Here is a 10,870-nt window from a genome sequence, read left to right as displayed (position 1 = left end):
GAATAAGGACTCGTTTGGTTCGTTAATTTGAGTTGAGATGTGATGTTGTATGAGAATTTTTTACTGTAATAAAAAAGTTAGATATGACTGTTTTTTAGAGCTTTTTATTGTAGTAAAACTCAAATTTTAAACTCAAATCAGTGAAAAGAACGAAACTTAAGAAAAGAAAAACATAATAGATAATGCGTTAGTTGATTTGGTAGCTGAAGGATTTGGCTCCAGCTCATGTAAAATTATGGAACTACCTAACTCGGACCATGGCACATATGGACAACCCTTCTGATATGCTCCCCACCTAAAAACCTAGCCCTAGATTTTTGTCACACACACATATAATATATTCGAAATCTCTTCTGGGTTTCCTTTGCCACCTAATTGCAGTATGGTTGGGAAGTGTTGCAGTCATTTATGTCGTTTTTTTCGTAACGAGAATTTCTTCAGTAGGATTTAAAAAAAAGTAAATTATCGGTAGTGTTTTATTTCTCAGTTATCATATATGTATTAAAAAATATTTGATATGATTAGCCTACAGGAGAAAGTCCTTTTATTATATTTACTCCTCAACTTGGGTTTATGAGAATTTTGGATCGTGTTATGTTTGAATATTCTGAGATTCTTGTAGGAAAATGTTGAATAACTTCTCTCATTCATAACTAACTTTTCACGTACGAAAACCGAAAGTTAAAAGGAAAAATTAAAAAACAAAAGAAAAAAAAAGACTCTAGTAGGTAAATATGATTGAAATTGACTGAAGAGTTTGTACAATAATGCAAAAGCTCAGAAGATTGTCCAGCAATATATGGCCTTGCCTTCTTAGGATCCCCACCGACGCTTTACTAGAATGCGAATTTTTGGGGACTGTAAAACGGTAAAATTTTTAAAAAGTAGAAAAGCTTTGTTAGGTGTATTATTGTAAGTTAGCGACAATATTATTACGATTTGGCATTATATGCTTTCGAGTTGTGATGCAATAATACTGCAATAAATGATGAAATTTTTGTATGGATCAATGAGAGTGCTATTAATTTTTACGTAAAGTATATGTTTATTAATATTGAAAATAGGATCAAACTTCTATGCAATAACAAAACGTTATATATGTATATATATAATTAATTGTTTGAGCGATCCAATTTAAAATGGGAAGGTACCCTATTAATTTCAAACCAAATCATATGTAGCTTTATTATTAAGAAAAATAGTACCCGTGAAAAAAAAAAAAAAAAACGAGTTTCACTATACATTGCTAAATTAAAATGTGGCCTCGTTGATTTGAATTTAAAATTCAAGTTGAGATGTGATTTTATGTGAGAGATTTTTACTGTAACAAAAAAGTTAGATGTGACTGTCTGTAAGAACTTTTTACTGTAGCAAAATTCGAATTCACTCAACTGTAACAAAAAAGTTAGATGTGACTGTCTGTAAGAACTTTTTACTGTAACAAAATTCAAATTCACTCGAATCAGCGAAACGAACGAGGCCGTAATATCAAATGTAACTAACACCTCGGATGTAACAATAATTTTATTAGTTTTACATAATTTTTTGACTTCGTGATAAATTTTTCTTGACGTATGACGTATGCTAATTAAATGCTATGCTTTGCCTATTACTATTAGCTGCTAGGCGCTGCAGAACATTTGTCTTGGGTTTAAGCTACAATAACAAAAACACAAAAAATACAAAAATTTACAGAAGAAAGATTGAATAATGACTTGCATTAATAGTAGAGATTACAAGAGATCTTCAAAACTCTCTTTTGGAACAAATGACACTAGAGAAGTCCATTCACCAGACGTCATAGACTCATAAGTTGCACGAAAATTGAGGATTAAGTTTGGTTTTCCTTAGTGGATGAGATAAACATGAATTAGAAGCTATTGGAAAAAGCATATAATAAACTCACATTTCTTGTCGGCACTCTGTCCAAACTCCAAGCTTTATGAAAAAAAAAAGGAGCTTTTTAATAAGATGAGAAAAAATAAATTATTAAGTAGTTCTTTATTTTTAATTCCTAAATTTATTTAAAAATTATATATTTTATATTTTTTAAAAATTTAATGTGATTTTAATTTAATTTAATAATAAAAAATTAATAAAATAAACTATTAGAGAAACTCTAATAAAAAAGGTAATAATGGGTCAAATCCCTAATAGAGAACCTAGTGGAAGACAGCCGGTGGGTACGAATTATGACCAACACCACTGACCCCATTCACTCGATGGGTCTAAATTCGAATGATGCAATACCCTTTTATTTAAATCAAGAGACTTTTTTTTTTTTTAAAGACAACATTTAAAACTTAACTTGCCTTCAAAGCACGACTAATAAAGTTTTGCATGGTTCTTAGTCTTCTATTACAGCTCTGTGCGTTCCTGTAACCCTTTTCTGTCCTCTGTGAGGCGGTTTAAAGGTTCGCAATAAATGCCTGCCTTGCAGTCATCCCCAACTTTTGTACGCAATTTGCCACGTCAGACTTTTCTCCAAAGAGCATTCCCCACGTCGTCAGTGTTGCTTAACCCAACTGTCCTTCTTGGCTGTTGGTTCCACAGTCGATGAATTTCTATGTCCTAAGGTTGACGGTACGATTTGTCGACGCCAGAAAAAATCGACGCTCTAAGTTGGACTTTTCACTTGGGTTCTTTATAACGGAATCAGAGAGGGCCCCAGACGTCGAGAGTTGTTGTTTTGCAGGGAATAGTTAAAACTACGTGTCATATTATTGTTCTTCCACGTGTCTTTCACATTTTCCCACACAATATGTACTAACATAATGTTACATACCATGCATGTAGACAAGGCCATTTCTACGTCTGTATTAAATTAAAGCTGCATAGAAAGTAGAAACTATACCCCAAAATTGTTGTTGTACATCCTGGTGTAGTTTTCCCTGGCTAGCATATTATGACATATGAAGAAACCGGAATCTTTCTCCCATGGAGCTAATCTAGTTTCAAGTACATGCCCTATATATATATATATATATATATATATATATTCATATATCCGAAACATAACAGTTATAGTATATAATTGTGGATTTCATTGGTTTCCAATGAAACAACTCAAAGTTTTATTATAATATTTTATCTCATAAAAATTTAAATTTAATTTTTTAACTATAATATTTTATCTTACATAAATTCACTTTTTAACTTAAAATCTCAACTCACTTGTTAGTAATTGAGTATTGATTAGAAGGGAATGTTCCACTAGCTAGTTAAAAAATATTAAAGCAGTAGACACACATATATAATAGGTGGTTAGTCATAGTTGGAGTCTTTTGTGGTTGAAAATAAAAAGTTTTCATTAGTAAGAAAAGAAAAATGAGTCAATCTGACCTTAATAAGTCTAGGAGTACTTAGCTGACTTTGAAGTGCGATTTAGTGAAACACGAGTGAATATTGGAAGCCTTCACTAATTTAGAAATTAATTGTCTATTTGTTTGAGGTCAAACTCGAAAGAAAACAAAAGTAATGAAACGTGTGTGGACCCTCTCTCTCTCTCTCTCTATATATATTATATATATATATATATATATCCACTTCAGCATGTTTTGTCGTTTTTTCTTGTGTAGTATATTTGATTTGATCTAATGGGTGATTTTTGTTTAAACTTCTATGGTTTCTATGAATGAAAATCATTGCTTAAAAAAAGAAACAAAATTCAATAATGATCCATAATTAACTCCATGCAATAATTAACGAGTTGATTAAGGTTGCAATTAGGTTGTATAAAAAATAAGGTACCAATTGCATAATGGAGTTTGGAATCTCGTGCACAAGTTTATGGATTCTTTTATTAGCGATGGGGTCAGGATGGTTGGAGTTTTAGTGTTGAATGTTGATATAATGGGGTCTTATCTTCCTTCAACGTGATCAGCTTTTCCTATTTACTAGTTTTTCTTTTCTAAACAAATTTTTAAATTCTCAAGCTTGGTGTTTTATAAACATTCGCAGTTGGGCCGGAAAACAATTCCAAGACAAAAAAATAAAAAAGTGGTGAAGTCTTCTTCTTAGACCTCCAAAAGAAAATAGAGAACTCCCTGCCTAAATCACTATTATGATTGTTTCAAGGAGTCTTATAAGCTTCTTGGACGAAATTCAAGTCAATGGAAATAACGTCACAAAGTCTAAAGACTACAAATTATTAATGATTTGGAATACTCTATAGAGACGTGACATTATTTATATTGGTGGAATGAAACCTACTCTTTTTGCGTTTTTTTCCCCCCTCCTGGCCTATTTTATTAATTGTTTCATTTTTTTAATCCTAAATGAAACATTTATAAGGATTATTAAAAGGACTCCCAATATATATATATATATATATATATTTAATGAGAAAAAGTATAAAAGTTTGGATGTCACCAAACTGAACATAATGAATGGAGAAATGGCTGCAGTAATATTTTTTTTATCACTCTATGCATTCATTACTTAACACGTGAACTCTATTAATATAACATAAGAGTGACGTTAATATTTATCTAATGAATATATTAATATATTGTATTATTTGAGGGAAAAAAATTATTGTCCAACGCAAACAATTATGAAAAACTCTCTAACAGAGGGACGATTATCAACGTCAAAAACAACATGAAAAGTTGGGCCCGAATTAAGAAGCACCATCAACGAGTTGTGGCTCAACCCGGAACACTTTTTTCTCTTTCTCCTTTATAAGATCGGTTTAGCTCCATTCTATTCTTTTGGGGTTAAATTTCAAGAATACATTTTTATTGGGGAGAGCATTTTGATATTGAAAACATCTTCAAGACTATGCAGAGGAAGAGTTACTATTAAAGTAAAATTTATAAATTAAGAAAAAAAAATAATGGATTTTAAGTGGACCATAAGTTGATATTAAAAGCCGGCAGCCGGTCTACAGGAGCAAAAAAAAAAAAACAAAATATAAATAAAAATAAAATGAAAAGAGGAGAAAGGAAAAATGATATGCAATGCAGCAATGTATGCCTACAATGCGACTTTGTGAATGTTATAAAAGAGAGTGAATTTGTGAAGACGTTAGGGGCATCATTGGTAACAAATAAATTAGTTTTTTAATTTAGAGAAAACAAAATAATTAGTTAAACCAAAGGTGCTTTTCCCAAAGAACAATTATGGAACTCCTCTTTTATGTTAATTGTCATGTGATCTCCCTTTAAAAAAAAAAAAAAAAAAAAAAAATTTATGTGATATTTTCTTGGATTTATGTTCACCTTGTTTTCTTTTTTGGCTAATCCATCTGTTTATGGACTGGATCATCCACTAACAATAAAGGCTTGATATTAAATAAATAACAAAAGGCTTGACTTTCTATTACATTTTTCTATATCATCTAATCTCATCTAATCATCATAATCGTCCCATAAATCTCATATTGATTTCTCTCTTATCTCTTAGCATAATGTATTAGGATTTCTTAATCAGTTTTCTTTCCCCTACAAAACCCAACAAATCTGCAACTGCATTGGGCCCCACCATTTTACCCTTTTTCTTTTTATAATATTATATTCTCCCATTTTTATCTCAGCTCTCTCTCACATCTTCTCTTCTCCCTTCACCTCCTTCCCTCTTTCTCATGCAGCTTTGCAATGAAAGCAAATGCATGGGTAAAGAGTGATTGTTCAATATTTTGATCTTTGTAATCAAACTCATTTCAGTTTTCATATGAAAGTTTTTAGCTTTTGGGTTCCTCGGGATCTGTACATAGTTTAACCACCGGTTCAACACACTCAACATAAATAGCGGTAAGGTTTGATTCAAAGTTATTAGTTTTGTTTGTGCAATGTTGATAATGTCGTGAATAATTTGGATTTTTTCGCTATAAGCTGGCGAGACATGAAATGGGTTGGTTAAGGTTGCTTCTGTTTGTTCATATCTTTTTCATTTTTTGTGTGAATTTTTCTGGGTGTTATCCAAAAATTGGGTTTTGATAGTTTTGGAATATGTTTTGATCAATTTTTCTATCAAGTACTAGTTGTAGTATTGTTATTGACGGAGATTGAGAGTTAAAAAAATTTGTATATATGCCTCTTTTTGTTTGCTAAAAGGAGTTAGAGGATGAAAGTATTAGTTTCTGAATCTCATTTTTGTTTTCAATATTCTAAAATTTAAGGGGAAAGAGAAGACATGATCAAGAATTGAAATTGGACTCACCTTTCTTGGGGTTTATTTATTTATTAGTTTATTATTATTTTTTTTTTTTATTATTGGTGAGAAAGGGAAACTTGAAAGAGCTTTTATCTTAGAATTTTTAGAAAGATTTTGACTGGAACATTTCTTGCCTTTTCCTTCCCTGGAAAAGAAAGGGTGGAGAAAACAGACTGTTGGTGAAGAATCTTTATTTTATTTGGGAAAGTTAATATTTTATATATAGTTACCCTTATTAGTAGTTTGATTTATTTGTATCATTTTTTAAATTAGGTAATCTCTTGATTTTAGTAGATTTGATAGTGTTTGGTAGCTTCAACGATTTTCTCTACATTAGATTAGAATAAGGTTAGATTGGATACGGGCAAACTGTTTTAGAATTGTACCCGATTTCTAAAAATTAATTGATTTTCAAATGATCATCTGATCTTTTTATGTAAGCTTTCTCAATATGTGTTAATTGAAGTTCATCAGTATGTAACAGAGGATTGCTTCTGAGTTCGTTGAACAAATTGTTAAGCTATTAACGTAAAAGAGTCTTCAATGTTTACCAGTATTATATAACTTTCTTGTTCAGAACCTTCAAATTATCCATCAATCAGTTGAGCGTGAAATTTGTTTAGTATTCTATGATTATGAATTAGGATGCCACTAGACATGGGTTCGGATTTTTAGTATAAGATAAGCATTTAGTGGCATCAACTTCAGGGTTTTTCCATACAAGTTCATCATTTTCCTGTCTCGACGTGTTTGTTAAGTGGGGAGCCTTTTGGTGATAACAATGTGCTTCTTTTGCATAGACTACTGTAGGTCTCTTTGGGAAGGAAGAGATGAGTTTTGGCTTGATTCTGTTGGTACTATTGCTTTTCTAATCGACCATCCGAAAATTGCTTTTGATGCCAGATTTTCTTCATCATCCTAACCTTCTTTCCATTTAGACTGCTAATTCTACCAAGTTGTGTGTTTCAATCATTAACCACCTACTATTGACTCAACTTGCTGAATTATGTAGTCGGTGGTGGAAACTCGCTAACTTGTAAGGTTTTTCCTCACCTTCTCTTCATCATGAAGAGAAGGTACAATAACTCATGTGGTCCATATTCTGGAGGACTCGTGGAGTCTAGTTTCGTAAGAACTAAAATGTTGTTCTCTAGAACGGGAAAGCTGCTCGCATTCTTTTAATGAGCGTAGTAACTTCTGCATGCATGTCTAACTGCCACGCAATACCGATAAAGTATTCTAATATTGATTTTCATTCAAAATGATTTCTTTGTTCTTGATTTTCTTCATTTGCTGATTCATTTTCTCAAACAGGTACGATGGACACACCTGTGAAATGTCTTACAAACAGCATTTCTCGATTCATTCATCTAGTTTCGTGCCAAAATGTGAAACCCACAACTATACAGAAGGATTACAGAACTGTAGCTGCTGTGCTGAAGCTTTTGAAGCCGGTGCTTGATGAAGTACTTGATTACGAAATGTTATCTGATGAGATCCTATGTAAAGAATGTGAAGAGTTGGATATGGCTGTAAATATGGCCAGGGAATTCATGGAAGATTGGTCTCCCAAGATGAGCAAGATTTGCAGTGTAAGTAACTTGTAAAAAAAAAAAAAAAAACAGTTTTAGCATTATGTATGTTTTTTAAACTTACTTCTTACAATATAGATATGCTGCAAATGAAGGAAAGCATATGTAAAAAGAAATGGAAGTGAAGATTTATTGTGTTTTTGTACTTGTGGTTGGGAGTTAAGTAGGGTTTGAGAACACATGATTATTCCAATTTTAGTTATCTGGTTTGTATGTACCAGGTTTTGCGAAGTGAGCCTCTGTTGATGAAAATCCAAAGTTCTTTATTCATGATCTGCTGCTCTTTACGTAGGTTGCTACAATCGTCTCCACCTAATTCTAGTTTGACTGCTATTCAGGTGTGTACAAAATTTGAACCATTATATTGTTTTCTCTCCTCAAAGAAGAAGAAAAAAAAGTTGTGGACAAACTTTAATGTTGATTTTTATTTTATTTTTGTTAAACTTCCTTGCTTATGATTTTCATGCAAGACTAATCCGTGGTAAGCGATCTTCAGCAAGGTATGCAGGAAATTCAATCCTTGAAGCAGGAAAGAATAGCAAAACACATAGAAGAGGGTATGAGAAGTCAAAGAAACAACGTCTTTCTTTGCACCAAAAGCCTTACGAAAGTTATTGAATTGCTTGGCCTGACATCGAGCCAAGAACTGTTGAAAGAAAGCATTGCTCTAGGAAAGGAGCAAATGATTGCTGAAGGTAGTAAAATGAAAGGAGAACTAAGTCAAATTGACCAGATTGTGGATCTGGTCTCTGGTATCCGCAATTGCATGGTTAAACTTCAGCGACTTGAAGCTGTTCCAGTCCCTCCATACTTCTGCTGCCCCTTGTCATCGGAACTCATGTGCGATCCCGTGATTGTGGCGTCAGGTCAAACCTACAATAGATCTTCGATCCAGAAATGGCTTGATAATGGGCTTACCATTTGCCCAAAGACTCGTCAAAAGTTGGCTCATACAAATCTAATTCCTAACTATACAGTCAAAGCTATGATAGCGACCTGGTGTGAGGAAAACAAAGTAAAACTTCCTGTTAACTTGGACCACTCTAAAATTGTCTTGGTCTCATCACAAATGGAGCATGTGGCTCCTCAAGTTTCAGTTGGTACAGATAGTTTCCGGTGCTCTTTATACAGTAGCAATTCCACATCACTATCATCTGCAGGTGTTGGAAATGGGTTTGAGAAGCAAAAGGAAGATATATTTCCTACAGTATGTGGAGAGGAATCCAATGGCAATAGCAGGGGGAAGGGGCACCTATCCCCCGATCACTCATATTCTCACAGCAGGAGCGAATCAACCTCAAGTGCTGTTTCCAGTATTGATTATGTGCCTCCACCACCATTGATTGAGGTATTGGAGATATCTAGTAAGCCCGAAACTACAAATGAGTCGTCCAGAGAAATTACATCCGCATGTGTTGCTGCTTCTCCTCCGAATAAAGAGTTAAAAAATTCTCCGTGGCTGTCATCCAGGCAACTCAATGTTTCCAGAACAAAAGCGGGCATGGCAGGAAGTGGAAACCTTAATAACTTGCATAGAGATTCAGTCTCGGTTTCAGAATCAGTAGCTGGAGAGTCTACAACGGCTTCCCAGGTTGAGAAACTGGTTGAAGATCTCCGGAGCCTATCCATTGAAGTCCAAACTGCGGCTGCAGAAGAGTTGCGGCTTCTAGCAAAGCATAATGTGGAGAATCGGAATGTTATAGGCCGTTGTGGTGCCATCACGCCATTACTTTCGCTGCTGTATGCGGAGACAAAGCTAACACAAGAGCATGCCGTCACAGCTCTTTTGAACTTGTCAATTAACGAAAGCAATAAGGCCATGATTGCTGAAGCAGGAGCAATAGAACCACTAATCCATGCACTGAGAACAGGCAACGATGGAGCGAAAGAGAATTCTGCGGCCGCGTTATTCAGCCTTTCTGTGTTGGAGGAATACAAGGTGAAAATTGGTCGTTCTGGTGCAGTGAAAGCTTTAGTGGGTCTTCTAGGATCAGGGACTTTGAGAGGGAAGAAAGATGCTGCCACTGCTCTGTTCAACCTATCTATTTTCCACGAAAACAAGGCTCGGATAGTTCAAGCAGGGGCTGTGAAGCATCTTGTTGAGTTGTTGGACCCAGGTAGTGGAATGGTTGACAAGGCTGTTGCCCTTCTATCCAACCTGTCCACAGTTGGAGAGGGGCGTTTAGCAATTGTTCGTGAAGGGGGCATTCCACTACTAGTTGAGATCGTCGAAACGGGGTCCCAAAGGGGAAAGGAAAATGCTGCCTCCGTACTATTACAACTATGCCTCCACAACACAAAGTTCTGCACCCTGGTTCTCCAGGAAGGAGCTGTCCCGCCCCTTGTAGCCTTATCTCAATCTGGCACGCCGAGAGCAAAAGAAAAGGTATTCAGCTATAACACTTTTCCTTCTAGATGCCAAATGCTCTTGGTGCCATCCATTATGAGGTCTTTTGGGAGTGATGTAACATATTGTGTTTGTGCAGGCACAACAGCTTCTGAGTCATTTCCGAAATCAGCGAGAGGGGACAACAGGGAAAGGGAAGTCATGAAAAGATACCAAGTTTTGTTTATATGTTGCTTCTCTTTTGGATATTGTCCTCCATATCAGTTCATATTCCTTTAGATTCTAGGGGTTTTTTTTTTTTTTTTTTTTCCATATATTCTTTGATTTTAAACTTATAATTAATTGCAGCGTATTCTCTTCATTTATCCCCTTCCCTTTTCCACCTTTTTTGGGCTCTGACTGGATTGTATAAATCTTCCGTTTAAGTTCCTGTATTTGGGTTGATTAGGCAACATTGCTCTTCTTCGCAGTTTTTCCTTCTTTTTTTTTTTTGGATTGTTTTGGTCCTCAATCAGTGTTGTGTAAATATTGTACATATGCTATAGACTCTTTTGTAATCTGCTATACAATTTTAGTTCTATATTTATTCTACTTCGAGCACAGTGGGATTATTATCCATGCCGTAATTGATAGGTCTAGAAATGGGATGAAGAAAGTGAAAATCTAAACTAATTACCAAGTTTTCATTTCATTAATTGTCAAGAAACAGTTAAAGATGTGACGGGAAAGATAATATATCACTAGGAAGAATAATATAACATGTATTTTCCTCATC

General features: G+C 34.3%; 1 protein-coding gene across 2 annotated transcripts; it reads left to right on the top strand.

Moving 5' to 3' along the window:
* The first annotated feature begins 5,550 nt into the window (after positions 1 to 5,550).
* LOC21389114 (U-box domain-containing protein 3) lies at positions 5,551 to 10,664 on the top strand. Of its 2 annotated transcripts, XM_024168900.1 has the most exons (5): positions 5,551 to 5,753; positions 7,471 to 7,748; positions 7,970 to 8,086; positions 8,245 to 10,134; positions 10,235 to 10,664. In XM_024168900.1, exons 2-5 carry the CDS (start codon positions 7,476 to 7,478, stop codon positions 10,298 to 10,300), a joined length of 2,346 nt encoding a protein of 781 aa, XP_024024668.1. In that variant the 5' UTR covers positions 5,551 to 5,753; positions 7,471 to 7,475; the 3' UTR covers positions 10,301 to 10,664. The 2 variants fall into 2 exon arrangements, with proteins under 2 accessions (XP_024024668.1, XP_024024669.1); XM_024168901.1 differs by lacking the exon at positions 5,551 to 5,753 and having other exon boundaries at positions 7,701 to 7,748; positions 8,041 to 8,086.
* Positions 10,665 to 10,870: the final 206 nt, after the last annotated feature.

Source organism: Morus notabilis, unplaced genomic scaffold (assembly GCF_000414095.1).
Source record: "Morus notabilis unplaced genomic scaffold, ASM41409v2 Scaffold1293, whole genome shotgun sequence".
Classification (NCBI taxonomy): domain Eukaryota; kingdom Viridiplantae; phylum Streptophyta; class Magnoliopsida; order Rosales; family Moraceae; genus Morus; species Morus notabilis.
Note: the sequence above shows the minus strand (reverse complement) of the source record. Positions and strands in the feature narration are given on the sequence as shown.

Bases quoted from the DNA above. Each gene is read 5' to 3' on its own strand.
- LOC21389114 (XM_024168900.1), top strand. From the start codon at position 7,476: ATGGACACACCTGTGAAATGTCTTACAAACAGCATTTCTCGATTCATT. The intron at 7,749-7,969 runs GTAAGTAACTTG...TGTATGTACCAG, and splicing joins AGATGAGCAAGATTTGCAGT to GTTTTGCGAAGTGAGCCTCT. The intron at 10,135-10,234 runs GTATTCAGCTAT...GTGTTTGTGCAG, and splicing joins CGCCGAGAGCAAAAGAAAAG to GCACAACAGCTTCTGAGTCA.